At 49.8% G+C, this 14,452-nt stretch overlaps 1 protein-coding gene across 7 annotated transcripts in view; it reads left to right on the top strand.

Annotated features, from left to right (window-relative positions):
- The first annotated feature begins 581 nt into the window (after positions 1-581).
- The window catches only part of MYO9B (myosin IXB), a 45,587-nt gene continuing 31,716 nt past the window's right edge, over positions 582-14,452 (top strand). For 6 of the 7 annotated variants that reach the window (XM_079961141.1, XM_079961139.1, XM_079961140.1 and 3 more), the window contains exons 1-2: positions 7,385-7,408; positions 11,032-11,925. In XM_079961141.1, the coding sequence (XP_079817267.1) occupies positions 7,400-7,408; positions 11,032-11,925 (903 nt within the window). In that variant the 5' untranslated portion in view covers positions 7,385-7,399. Of the gene's footprint in view, positions 683-7,384; positions 7,409-11,031; positions 11,926-14,452 lie in introns of those variants that run through there. The other variant, XM_079961138.1, reaches the window with a different exon arrangement.

Here is a 14,452-nt window from a genome sequence, read left to right as displayed (position 1 = left end):
CGGGTCGCTCAGCCACTGCCAGAATGTCCTTTCTCCTGGCAGATCAAGATGAGCAGGTGACAGCAAAGGTGGCAAGGTTTTTTAGCTGGGGCAACCAGAATAAGACCCGCTATTTGACTTGATTCAAAACCCTAAAATGTATTTTACATAATTGACTTTTTATTTGTATTTGAATATCGTCTTGTTTTATTGCTGTGACTGACGGCTGTTGCAAATAAAGATTATTTTTTTAAACCACAAAATACCTAATAAGATACTTAGTGATTTGTATGTGTTTTTGAAAAAAAGATCAATATAACATTTTAATAATAATAATAATAATAATATTTTAATACAAATTTTTTTACAAAATGAAATATCCATATCTTTTTTGTGTATTTCTGAATAATCAATAATTGACAAAAATCCCCTATTGAGTCCCAACTCTTAACCATTCCCAGGAAAGGAAGGGCAGCCGAGGAAGGGCACCGGGCGCCGCTCGGGCTTCGCCTGCGCGGTTTGCGCCTGCGCGGCCGTCCCTGGCCTTCCGCTTCCTGCTCCCCCCTTCCGCGCCTGCGCGGTGGCGTCGCCCAACCCGGAAGTGGCCGCCTCCGCTGTGGGCGGGAAGGGAGCGAGGGCGGGGCGAGGCGGCTCCCGGCCGTCGCCTCTCTCAGCCCGGAGGAGCCGCCGGCCTCGCTCGCAGGTAGGAGAGGGGTCCAAAAGGAGCGGGGGGGCGGTTCTGTGGTAAATGGGGGGGCGCTGAGGGGATGGGGGGGTTCTGAGGTGATTTCTGTGATGGGGGTTCGGAGGGACTGGAGTTGGGGGGGGGGGGTTCTGAGGTAACGTGTGGGGTTTCTGAGGTGATTTGAGGTTTTTTTGAGGTGATTTGGGGGTTTCTGAGGGAATTGGGGGGGTTCTGAGTTAAATATGGGGGTTTATGAGGTGATTTGGGGGGTTATGAGGTAACTTGGGGGTTTCTGAGGTAATGTTTTTGGGGGAAGAAGAGGCTTTGGGAGGGTGGCACAATTCTCCCCCCCCCCAGCTTCGTGTACCACCTCTCCGAAGGGGTCTCCCTTGGGTGGGGGGCACTGAGGCTGAAGGAGTTTTCTCCTGGGGAGGCATTTAGAAGACACCGGCCCCCCGGTCCGAGGCCCCTTCGCTCTCTTCCACACCTGAGGGAGCCTCAAAGAAAGAAGTTGAAGGGAAGCCCCATTCAAATGGCGGGGGGGGGGGGTGCCGTGTCACGTGGGCGAGTGGGCGGGGCTTAGCTCCCCGACCCCCCCCCCCCATGTTAGGTCCAAGGGGGCAGCAAAGACATACGTGGGGTTTTCTGTTTGCTGAGGTAGTTTGGGGGGGGGTCCTTGCGGGGGGGGCCTTTGGTGTGGGGGGGCAGTCTGGTGTATATATATATATATATTGCATATTATATATATTATAGTGTATATATGTTATATATATATAGGGTACAAACATATATAATATAATACAACATATGGTATGGTGTAATATGTTTGTGTGTATATAGCATGTATATATGTGTGTGTATATAATATATACATTATGTTATACGGTACATACAAATATAAGGTATGCTATGATATGTTTGTGTATATGTAGCATATATATGTGTATATGTGTGTATATATAATGTATGTACTGTGTTATACAGTACATACATATACAATGTAATATAATATATGGTATATATATTACATTGCATTATATTATGCTATACTATACTGTACTATATTTTGCTATATTATTATATACAGTGCTTTTTTTCTTTAAAAAAATGCTTAGGGGTACTCTCATTTTGACTCCAGAAAATCACCATTTTATATATTTTATACTTCAAATTGGGGGGGGGGGGGAAATACGGTAAACAGACAAAGTACAAAGATTCACATAATGTCTAGGGGTACCCATCCCCCCCAGAAAAAAGCACCATGTGTGTATAATATTTTTATTGCTTTCTCTCGGTCAATGACCAGTAGAGAAGATATGGAAGAAAACAGAGAGCGTAAAACACTTCATGATACGTTAAGTATACTATGAAAGATTTAAAAACAATGGAAAATAGTGTTACAACAATGACCATCTCTACCATCCTGTTGTTATTTTAGAGTCCTCCATCGCAACATATTGTGAGACTGAATCCCATAATTTCAGTACATACTGTGTGTGATACAGTGATTTCTTTCGTCAGTCCTGGATCCTGAAAGCCGAGAGCTTTGGGGGCACGGTGGGGGGGGGGGTTGCAGGCAGTTGGATGCTGTATTTCTATTATTATTATTATTATTATTATTATTATTATTATTTATTATTTTAAGACTACCTATCTTGAGGTTGCTTATCCAGAGAGGGACCCTGTGAGCTGCCTTTATATATCTTTTTTTGTCCATGCGGATCAACACTGAGCCTGAGTGACGGCATCTTTACCTTTTGCTCCACTTACCGTCTTTTTCGCTCTGTAAGACGCACCAGACCACAAGACGCGCCTAGTTTTTGGAGGAGGAAAACAAGAAAAAAAATATTCTGAATCTCAGAAGCCAGAAGAGCAAGAGGGATCGCTGTGCAGTGAAAGATGCAATGCCTCTTGCTGTTCTGGCTTCTGGGATAGCTGTGCAGCCTGCATTCGCTCCATAAGACGCACACACATTTCCCCTTACTTTCTAGGAGGGGAAAAGGTGAGTCTTATAGAGCAAAAAATAGGGTAATTGGTTCATTGTGCTGGAAGGAAGAAGTGGCATCATTTTGGAGCCCTTCTGCTGCCTCTCTTTCAGGTGCTGGGCCTGGTGTGTACAACCTGGGAGAGCTTGGCTGTTTCCTGCTGCTCTCTGCCAGGCCCTTGGGGCGACTCTTCTCCCTTCCCTGCAATTAAGGCTGGGAGTTGGTGGCTGGGCTCTCCCGCCAGCAGCCTTGGGCCACGGATCCCGGTTTCTGGAGAGCAGTCCCCATCCGGCGGGGGCTGTGCCATCTTGCATCACTTTGCCTCGCGGATGCATTACTAATAGGGCCGCCCCATTTGGAGCGCCTCAATGCGTCTGGATTTATGACAGTGGTACGAAAGGGCTGATGGTGCTGTCTGATTTTGTTTATTCCCCCCCCCCCACCCGGCAGACATAGGAAGAACTTAAAACAGCCAGTTGGCACCACTGCTCTCCTAGCTGCCCCTCCCCTTTCTGTGTGTGTCTGTTTGAAATTTACTCGCCAGCGCTCAAGAGAGCAGAGATTTTTGGGGCCGGTCGGGTTGGGTGCGCGTCCGAAGATGATATCATGAGGCAGCCTTCCATCGAGCAGAGCAGCGCGCTCACACCCTTATGTGGTTTGGGCAGCAGCCTCTGCGTCTTGCGTCAACTTTGTAACTAACAGATTTTTCTCTCTCTTCCCCACCCCTCACACCCCCTCTGCACATACCAGCCCCCCCCCCCAATCTGTAGGGGATAAGTTAGGGCAAGAAATACCAGAAATATCAAGCCAGGCCTTTTGGATTGCTCTCTTTTTGAAGAGTTTTCACTTCTTAAAGTTTCCTGTCAAGGAGAAAGTGGGGGGCAGAAGGGGGGACACACAACACTAGTGTGGCTTAATGGATGCACTCTTAGAATCTAGCGAATTGTAGTTTTGTGAGGGGCAAACTACAGTTTCCAGAATTCTAATTTGGTGCAGGGTGTGCTTTAAATTTCTGGTGCAGGTGCTTCACCTGTGTGCTTCTGAGGCAAGGTGGGTGTCAACACACAAGGAGAGCGTCATTTATGGATGTTCTGTGCAGAGAGGGAAAGCAAGGTTTGGTTTGGTTTTGAATTGAGGAATGCCCAGTAAATTTGGTTAGGAGGCCTCCAATGCTTGATTGTATTTTTTACAATGGGATTTTGGCGAGGTTTCCGTCCTTGCCCCCTCGCCAGCCGTGCAGCTGCCACCTCTAACCCTCCCTTCTCCCTCAAGGTGTTCATGAGAACAAGAGGGAGAGAGCTCTTGTCTTTGCTGGCTTGAGCAAGTGATGGGATTAAATACACCAGTGCTCTCAATTTGATAAGCAGACACCTTGGGTGGCTGTGTGTGGCTGTCAGCTGTGAAAAAAAAAGTCTTTAAAAGTTTCTGCATGGTTTCTCTTGCTTTCAGCCTCTCACTGTGAGACCGTTCCTGACCACCTATGTCAGAGGTGCTGGTTCTTGCGTGGGGTGGCGGAAAGCAGGGGGAGCCCCCACTTTCTTTCTTCCAAACTTGGAGGAGGCCCCTTGATGCGGGAGCCTCCTGGGCTGCCTTCTCCCCTCTCCGCCCCCCCCCCGCTTCCCCTCTGCATTTTTCAGCTGCAGATGTTCTTGATAACTTCCTCTCTCTTCCAAAGTGAGCCATGCCTTTTGCTCTCTGCGTCTGGAGGATGACTAGCTGACTAAACAAAGAGATTTCTTCTCTCCCGCCTGCCCCCCCCCCTTCAGAGGTTGACTCAGTCCGTTTTCTGTGTCACTCAAACCAAACCCCGAAGTGTCTGGGCTGTGTGATAGGGGCAGAGCGCCAGGCCTCTGGGCTCCTCTCTCAGACCTGCCACACAACCTTAAACATTTGTCTCCCTGAATAATTGAAAGAGGGTTACACGCTGTCTGCTGAAGTGTGCATGAAAAAGAAGACGCACATATCTGGTGGCTGAAACTTCAAGCAGACAGCACTTTTTTGTGGAAAAGAGTGATTCATGGACGATGTTAGCTTGAATAATCCAGAGTATGAATAAACCGCTTGAGTAGTATCCTTTTAGCCCTCAGTTACCCACCCTTTTATTGCACTTCATGGGTTGAGGAGACTCCAACCCGGACAGATCTTAAATTTCTTTGTGGGGACCTTTTTTTGAGAGTGCAGCGCTAGACATCTGATTTCCAACCCTGCCCCAGGACTTGTGGTCTCAGCTTGCCAGGGAAGTTCTGTGGCTTCACTCCCTCTGTGGAAGTATTGAGTGGGGCAGCAATCTTGGCTGCAGGCCCTGGGTTCAAATCACGTACAGGGCGGTGGGAGCAGCCCCTCAGTGGCTGAATTCGAGCATGCATATTCAAGGCTCTAGGTTTTAAAAAAGCTATGTGTTTCTCTTTCTTTGTTCTGTTTAAAAGACAAGACCTGCGATGAGGTATTTAGAAACTGACGCCACCACCCAGCCTTTGAGTCTGCAGATGGGAAAAACTTGCAACCATTGGTTCACTCAGCAGCCTTCCCATACACAGCCTTTGCAGACATGATCAGTGATCAGTGTGTGTGCTTTTGACTTGTTTTCCTATATCTCTATGCCGTTTTACATTCCAATGGACCCCAGAGCAGCTCACAATCAATAAATCACAATAGCATGAGAGAGCACAATAGAACATCGCAACTACAGCATAAATCATATAGAATAATTAACAGATAATCAGTGAAGCAGTTGCAATCTGTAAAATACTGTGCTGCAGCTACACACAGTCCTGTGCCCTTGGCACTGAACTGCCCAATGTTTGCACAGGGATTAGCAAATCCTTCCTTGCTGTTGTTGTTTGGGTCTGTGTTTGTTTTTTTCCAAAAAAAAAATCCATTCATGTCTACAAAGTCCTCCTCTTGTGTGTGCTTAGTTCTGTTTCCTAACGCTCTCAAAAGCCTTTTTAGTAGTGAAATGGAGCATGGAAGCTCTGGACTTTAGCGGAGCTGCTGTAACACAATACAGCACTCAGACAAAGGTGGTCCTGTTGCCTTTCAAAGGGAAGCTCCTTAAATATTTTAGGCCCAGGCCTAATGGTTGTGATCTCTCTCTGTGTGTGTGTTTGTGTGTGTGTGTGTGAGAGAGAGAGAGAGAGAGAGAGAGAGGTACTATCTTACAATAGTGTGAGTCCGACAAAGCTGAATTGTCTGCTTTTGAAAAGCAAAAATTTGCATTAACTTGTCAGAGTAGGAGGTGAGCAAATGTGGTTCCCATCTTTAGAAAGGGGAAAAAAGACCCAGGTAACTACGGACCGGTGAGCTTGACATTGCTACCAGGACAGGTGTGGAGGCTGGTAAAATGGGGGTTGAATGAAGTAACGCTTAGGTGGATTTGTAGCTGGTTGACCGACTGAACCCAAAGAGTACACATTAATGGTTCCTCATCATCCTGGATAAAAGTGACAAGTGTGTGCTGTCCTGGGCCTATTGTTCAACATCTTTATAAAGGACTTGGATGAAGGAATTGGGATGCTCATCAGATTTGCAGATGACACCAAACTGGGAGGGGCAGCCAACGCCGCAGAAGACAGAATCAGAATTCAGATTGGAGAACTGGACCCAAACAAAATGAATTTCCATTGGGACAAATGTCAGGTTCTGCACTTTGGCAGGAAGAACCAGATGCACAAATATAGTATGGGAGATCCCTGGCTCACTAGCAGGACATGTGAAAAGGATCTCGGGGTCTTAGTGGACCACAAGCTTAACACGAGTCCACAGTGTGATGCAGCAGCAAGAAAACTGAATGCTCTTCCAGGCTGCATCCACAGAAGTCTAGTGTCCAGATCAAGGAAGTCCTAGTCCCACTCTCTTCTGCCCTGGTCAGGCCACACCTGGAATACTGTGGTAACCAAGATGATCAAGGGCCGTAGCTGGGTGGTAGGATACCTGTTTTGCCTTCGAAGGCACCATGTTCACTCCCAGGAATCTTCAGGTGGGGCTGCTGCCTGTCAGTGTAGACAATGCTGAGCGTCAGGTGAACCAGTGGTTTGACTCTGTGCAACAGCTTCCTGTTTAAACCAGTCCTTCAGTTATAATCACAAGGACTAGAATCTTACAGCCCTTCTCATAAAAATCAAGTAGGTTGCTCAGGAGTGGGACAGACAGACAGACAGGTCCCAAGTTCAGTCCTGTCCGAAACCCAGGAGAGATGTTGCTGCCAGTCAGTGTAGACTATACTGAGCTGGGTGGAGCGAATGGTCTGAGCTGGTACAGAGCAGCTTCTGGAGTTCCTCTATAGTGGACCTGTTTCCTTTTGCCATAGCTTTGGGATCTCTGCCCTTCACAACTCCGGAAACCTTCAGAAATCTCCCATCTCTGTCGGCAGGGACAGAAAGGCCCATATTTGTAAATAAAGTGTGTGGGTCGATGGAGGGGGTTTTTTTTTTGAATGAGTTATTTGAGGCTGTTGCTTCTGTGACGATTCTGCCTCCTCCAGAGGGGGCGGCAATAAATCCCAGTTTAGCAGGGAAGAACTTATTGAGCCAAAGTGGTTCACTTGCAGAAATGTGTCTTTTATTCCCCCACCCACCCCCTGGCTGCCCAGTTTTGCTATAATGGTAGCTTTCCCTTTTTAGCATTGGCATGATTCATTGGTTAAACATGCAGCTCAAAATTATGGGTTTATGTAGACTAAACCGCTGCCTCGGACAGATTGGCGGGATGGGATGGGGACAGACACTCTGCCGTGTTTTCCAGAGGCTGTGATATGCACAAGGTAAGAGTTCTCTGCGCGCTTTGCGAATCCTTTGACACTGAGGTGCTCTCCATCAGGTTGTGCTGGGAAGCCTTGGGCCTTGAGAAACAGCCTCAGAATTTCTGTGTGCAAAAGGCTCCGGCAAATTACTTTCTACGAAGCCAGAAATTTGCTTCCCTTTTCTCTGCTGCTTCGGCTCTAGCCCAAATAGCAGCTCCCCCCTCTTAACCGAGCGACCCTCCCTTGGCAAACAGACCATTGCGCCAAATTGGAAGAAGCTGTAGTTCTCAGTGCCCAGGAAAGGGCATTCGCTGGCACCAGAGCCTTCTGAAAACCTCCAGAGGAAAGCGATTCCACAGCTTCCCCTCCGTGGGTTAGCTGAAGGAGAAGTAAGCTGAGTTTCCTATGTGTCATGCCTTCCCCTTGGAAGGAAGGGAGGAAGGAGTGAGCTCTCCGGGTCCTCATCGGCCTCCCTCCACTCTGGTAAGAACTCAAGACATGCCTGAGGAGAATTTGCCTGACCCTTGACTTCTCCCCTAAGTAGGCGTGTTTCCTAAGCGGTCACGTTGCAGCCGGTTTGTTCCGCCAGAGCCCACGGGCAGCAAGAGACAAAGCCGTGTCTGTTCCTGGCCTCTCCTTTCAGGCAGCACGGGGTGCCTGCTTTGGCTAAATCGACGGGTCACAGAAACGGCCTTGGGGTTGGGTGCCTTGCCTCACTTCTGCCAATGGGGAGGCACCCGTTCCTCTTTGCGGCCCCCTTTCCTGCCCTCTTCCTGAGGCTCAGGTAACCCGTCCCAGTGCCCTCCAGGATTTGTGGCAAGGCTGCCCATTTTGTTTTGTATTTCCTATGGGAGGGAAGGAGAAACTCCGCTTCCCTGGAAAAAGGAGGCAGAGGCATGGGAGCTCAAGAACAACTCTCCCCACTTGTGGTACCCAGTGACTAGAATTCAGGGGCCTACTGCTGCAACTATCTCCATTGTGGCTATTAGCCGGGGGTAACCTTCTCTTGCATAAAACACTGCAGAGCACTGCACACGTTCCTGGGTTCTTTGTGACCTTTTAATTGGGCCTAATGACAATGCATTTTATTCTCTTGTCTCCTTTGGGGAGAACAAATGAGAGCCAACACTCCTTCCTTGGCCTGGCTCTCCCTGCCTTCTTCTGTGCTGCTTTGATGATGCCTGGCTGTTGTTCAGGCTTAGGGCTCGCTTTTTGGAGAGCATCTTTTTAGTGGCACTACTGCCTGCTAAAACCCTGGGGGTTATCAAGCTGCTTGTTTCCTCCTGTGGCTCAGAATATCCTGGAGAGCAAGTGCTCCTTGATGATAAGATGACAGGGCCAGTTGTGGTCCTGTCAATTGAGTGTGGCTGGTGTGAGAGATGATCCCAGACCTTGCCAGGCTGCCTCTCCCATTGAGCACAATGTGATGGGCAGCTGACAGCTGACTTTCGGTGTCACGAAAAGGCTGTAAATGGTTCGTTACTGCTGTATTAGCAAGGAAGGCATACTAAAAGCTGTATATCTGTGCTGTGGAGAAAGCAGATAGGGAGAGGTCTTCTCCCGTTGTCGCACTGGAATTTGGGGCCGAATGTTGGAAGGTTCAGGACATAGGCACTGCGGAATTTGTTCCCACAAGATGTTAGTAATGATCTCCAATTTGCATGGCTCAGAATAGAGACAAATATACCATCAAAGGCTGTAAGTGATGATGGTGCCTCTGAATGTCCGTTTTTGGGAATCGCAAGCTGTTCTCCGTTCCTTCTTGTGGGCTTCCCTTGGGGGACAGCTGCTTAGCCACTGGGCTAAATGGACCCTCTTTGGCCTGATCCTGCTGCTAGGTTCTTCTTCAGTTTTTAACACAATGCTGTCATTTTGCTCCCCAGGACAGGTGATGGTGAGGTGTTCTTCTTTCAGATGCCAGAATAACTTGGTCAGAGGAGGTTACGCTTGGGGAAAGGGGACACCCATTGGCTCTTCTGCTCCAGGCACAAAAATGCATGAAACCAACCCTGGCGACTGGCTCTGCGAGTCAATGTTCTGGAGAATAGCAGAATCACAGTTGTAGAGTTGGAAGTGGGGTGCAGAGGGCCGTCCAACTCCCCTTTCAGCTTGACCCTGGCGATTCGGCCGGGCTGCTTTCCTTCACCCTGCCCACCTGCTTGGGCGTTCAGTTTTTACCTTCTCTCGCAGCTCGGTGTTGGGCTGTTTTTACAAGTTTTCTTAAGGTGTGGCTCCTCCCATCGAGAACTGCAGTTAATTCTGTGTGCATAGGGCTCTTTTGAAAAGGAGCACCGAGGCTGAGATTGGCCTCTCAGTTGGACGGCTGTGGTTGTTGTCGCCTCTTGCTTCTCTGCATCCCTACTCTAAACAAACTGGAAGTTTTCTTTAGGGTTGTATCAAATGAGTAGACCCAGTGAAGTTATAGGACATTACAAACTCCGTTACATCTGTATCACTGGGGGGGGGGGCCTACTGTTGAGCGGAACTTGGTTTGAAGCAACCATTGGAAAGTACTTTTTAATGAAATGCTTGCAAATGTTTCAAGATATGGTAATAACATTCCTTACAGCGGATTTTAAGGGGAAAAGTGAAGGCACTCGGAATTGTTACCATCCTTGACTGTGAATGTATGTACCACTTCGGACTAATCATGTGAAAGAAGCTAATTGCAGCTTCTGATTTGCAGATTTGATTACTGCCGTGTTCATTCCAGCTGCTCGGTTTGGCATCTTATAATGTCGCTAGCTGATGTTACGTATTTCTTTTAAAATGGGAGAAAATTTTCTACTGAAAAATGTGTTGTAGAAATTTTCCCTGAGGTAGAAAAGCTCCCCCACATTGTACCATGTCCCTTGGGGACATCAGAAATCCAAGGTGACGGTAGTTTGTGCTTGCCTAGACCTGGAGCAACACTGATGTCTTCAAGGAGCTTAAAAAAACAAAGTCATATGTGTCCCTTTGCCATTTCTCCTGAATCTTCCCTATCCAAAGCAGCTTTTGTGTATTGGAGAGTTTGATTTGGGGTATGTTTTTGCCCAGGCTTTGCTGCAGAGACTTGGAGCAGCTTGGAGCAAACAGTGCAAACTGAATGTTCCTGCTGTGAGGGTGCATGTCATCTCCCCCAGGAGCAATGGCCCTGGCCCCCTTCCAGACGCTCCTGACTCCCAGCCGCATTGGTCACCTCGTCTCTGCAGACGCTTCTGCTGCTGTTCACAGGAACACAGAAAGCTGCCTTGTTTCAAGTCAGACCAAGGATGGCGCCTGTCATCTCCGCCATCTTTAAGTTCTCAAAGTTCTTCACCTAGCTCAAGGTTGTTCTCTGAACTAGCCAGATGTTCACTCAGTCCCAGTCAGTCCATAATTTGAAAAAATGAGCTGTCTTGCCCCAAAATGGCAACTAGACATTCCGTTTTGGCGACTGCAACCTTGGTTTAAGGAGCCGTTTTGTGCCCTGCTTATATATCTTGAGTTTCTAACACTGCCAGTGAGGGAGGTTAGGCTGAGAGAGAGTGACTGGCCCAAAGTTACCCAGTGAGCTTCATGGCCAAGGGGGGATTTGAACCCCGGTCTCCTGAGTCCATTGCCCAGCGCCTCCGCTTTGAGATCCTCCCCTGACCCGCCTCTCTTCTTCCTTCTCCTTCCAGATACCCAGCCCGGCAGCCGAGCCCAGGGCGGTATGCCGAGGCAGGATGAGCGCGAAAGATGTCGGCGGTGCAGCCTGCCCCGAGAAGGCGGCCTACACTCTTCATATTTACCCCCAGCTCTCGGCCGAAAGTGCCTCCTGCTGCCGCGTGACGGCAACCAAAGACGCCACCACCGCCGACGTCATCCGGGACGTCATCGGCTCCCTGAGCCTGGACGTCTCTAAGCACTACGTGCTGGTGGAGGTGAAGGAGTCGGGCGGGGAGGAGTGGGTGCTGGACGGGAATGACTCCCCGGTGCACAGGGTCCTGCTGTGGCCCCGGCGGGCGCAGGATGAGCACCCCCGGCAGGACGGCTACTACTTCCTGCTGCAGGAGAGGAACACGGACGGCAGCATCAAGTACGTCCACCTGCAGGTGGCCTCCGGGGAGGACGAGGGGCGGGAGGAGGCGCGGCGGCTGGTCGAGCGAGGCTTCCTCCCCTGGCTGCAGGAGGACGTCAACGACCTGTGCAACCTGCCCAACCTGACGGAGGCCACGCTGCTGGAGAACCTCAAGCGGCGCTTCCTGAAGCAGAAGATCTACACCTACGCCGGCAGCATCCTCATCGCCATCAACCCCTTCAAGTTCCTGCCCATCTACAACCCCAAGTACGTCCAGATGTACGAGAGCCACCAGCTGGGCAAGCTGGAGCCCCACATCTTCGCCATCGCCGACGTGGCCTACCACACCATGCTGAAGAAGCACGTCAACCAGTGCATCGTCATCTCCGGGGAGAGCGGCTCCGGCAAGACGCAGAGCACCAACTTCCTGATCCACTGCCTCACCGCCCTCAGCCAGAAGGGCTACGCCAGCGGGGTGGAGAGGACCATTCTGGGCGCTGGACCGGTGCTGGAGGTGAAAGGCAGCCTGTAAAACTCTCTCTCTCTCTCTCTCTCTCTCTCTGCTGTCAAGTCCTTTTTGCAACCGGGAAGGATGGGTTCGGTCTCTGGGGGTCTCAAGTGGGGAGGATTGGGGACAGGATGGGTGGCTGATCTAGATGGGCTCGCTTTGAATCTTCTTAGGTCCTTATGGGAGATTCAGGACAGGCATAAGAAAGTACAGTACATCTTTACCCAGTGCTTGGCTAAACAACAACAACAACAAATTTATTGATATGCCACCCATCTGGACTGGGTTGCCCCAGCCACTCTGCATGGCTTCCAACAAATGAAACAAATTGAGCACAGTAAAACATCAAACATTTAAAAACTTCCCCATACAGAGCTGCCTTCAGTTGTCTTCTAAAACTCAGGTGGTTGTTTATTTCCTTGACATCTGTTGGGAGGGTGTTGCACAAAGGCAGGCACCACTACCGTGAAGGTCCTCTGCCTGGTTTCCTGTAACCTCACCTCTCGCAGGGAGGGAACCGCCAGAAGGCCCTCGGAGCTGGATCTCCGTGTCTGGGCTGAACGATGGGGGTGGAGACGCTTCTTCGGCTATACGGGGTTGAGGCCATTTAGGGCTTTCAAGGTCAGCACCAACACTTGGAAGCGTAGTGGGCAGCCAGCGTAGGATTTGCTCCCACGCCCAACTTGGATGGCTTTGAAAGAGGGTTTGACAAATGCGTAAGGCGGCTGAGGGCTACCGGCTGTGAAGGCTGTGTTCTGATTCACCAGTGAGGAGAGATGCTTCTGTTCCCTCCAGCTCCTGCTTGCAGTCTTCCCCTGGGGTATCAGCTTGGCCTTTGAGAGGACGGGAGGCTGGTCTACATGGTCTCGCGTTGTCTGGACTCAGCTGCTGCAGGGCTCCTCTCATGTTCTGATATGGGTTTTTAAGCCGCTCACTATTGAGGTTTTGGACAGCTCTGAGGAAGGAAGTATTAAGACGGGGCCTTTTCCTCTGTGCTGGGCTCCTTTGTTTTCTGTGCAGGGCTCTCCTCCTGACCCTCTCCTTAGCAGCATCTCTCCCCCCCCCCCCAATTTTTCCTGGGATTTCAGAGATCTCTCCATATTTAGTCATATTTGACCCATGCTGTCTTTCACAAATGGGGATTAAGAAACAGGAGCGGGGGGGGGGGGGTATGTCACTGGATGTTGGCTGCCGTTTTCTTTTCTAGTCCTGAGCTGAAGCTGACCTCATGGCTTGGTTTCACTTAATCAGAGCGAGAGGCAGCAAAAGTCTCCACAAAGACCTTTCTGCACACTGTAGAGCTGCACTTTGCATACGCCTTTTTTTTCTCTCTCTCTCACCCCCCCCCCCAACTGCTCTTTTTCTGTCACATGCTTGCTTCTGTTTCCTAATCCTCAGAGAGCAAAGAAGGCTCTTCCTCAAATAGGCTGGCTGCAGCTCAGGTGAGCGGCTTCCGTCACTCCTGGGTCCTTGCAGAGTTCCAGTGTGCTCCCAACACCAGCCTGCACCGTTTACCACTTCAGCACACCCGGCGCCATCCAAACGCCTTAGGGACTCTGGATTTGCGGAAGGTTTGCTCCTGAGCCTTTTCTTCTTCCCAAGATCTCCCACAAGGTAGAGGAGATTTAGGGCCAGAGTTTCCCTCCTCCCAGAGGGGCAAGCCCCACCTGCCCCTCACTTCCCTCTACAACAGGGGCAGAAACCCCCTTCTTTACCATTGGAGCACCTCTTGGTCTTGTCCACTCCATCTGGAGCCTGTCGTCACATGCAAGGGAATCCCCTGAGGGTTTGAGACCCACCAACACCCCTCGCCTGGTTTAGCCAGCCAGTTGAAGCCGCTCCCAGGGTGCAGCCGTTACTGCACGCTGACAGCTGAGTGCAGGGTGGGGACCAAAGGTGGACAAAGTACCCCCAGAAGGAGCATGACATGTCCCCCACCAGAGGTCTCCCCCCCCCCCCGTAAGACCCTGTACACCCCAGAGCAGTTTATAATAGTAGTACATAAAACCGTATAAAAAATAAAAGTAAAAAAAATGAGCCAGCTGTTGTGGAAATGCGTATTCCTAGTTGCCTGAAGGAATAGACAAATTGCCAGCAAGTTCTTAAAAATGGAAAGAGAAGGCATCTGCTCAGCTCAGGAGCATGCAGGAAAAGCACTCTATTCCTCCTATACATGGGAGGAGCACCTGAGAGACTTTCTTCCGGTTGCAGCTCAGGTTTCAAGTTGTTAAGGACCACTGGAGAAGGGAGCCAGTCACTCAGTAGCAGAGCAGCTGCTTTGCAGGCAGACTGTCCCTGGTTCTGCCTCCCCCCCCCCCCCCCGCCAAGTTATCTCCTGGTAGGAAGGAAAGACCCCTGGAAAGCGCAGACCACCTTTGGCTAAACAACGGATTAGTCTGAACTGGGATGAGACAGTTTCTTGCGTTCCTTAGAATAACCATAATAATCCTTTTCCTGTGCTGCAGACCAGTCAGCTCTATTTATTATTTGCATTTAGAGCCTTTAATCTGGGTGGGGTTCCAGAAACATAATA

Source organism: Podarcis cretensis (assembly GCF_951804945.1).
Source record: "Podarcis cretensis genome assembly, chromosome: 18".
NCBI classification, from domain to species: Eukaryota; Metazoa; Chordata; class Lepidosauria; order Squamata; family Lacertidae; genus Podarcis; species Podarcis cretensis.
Note: the sequence above shows the minus strand (reverse complement) of the source record. Positions and strands in the feature narration are given on the sequence as shown.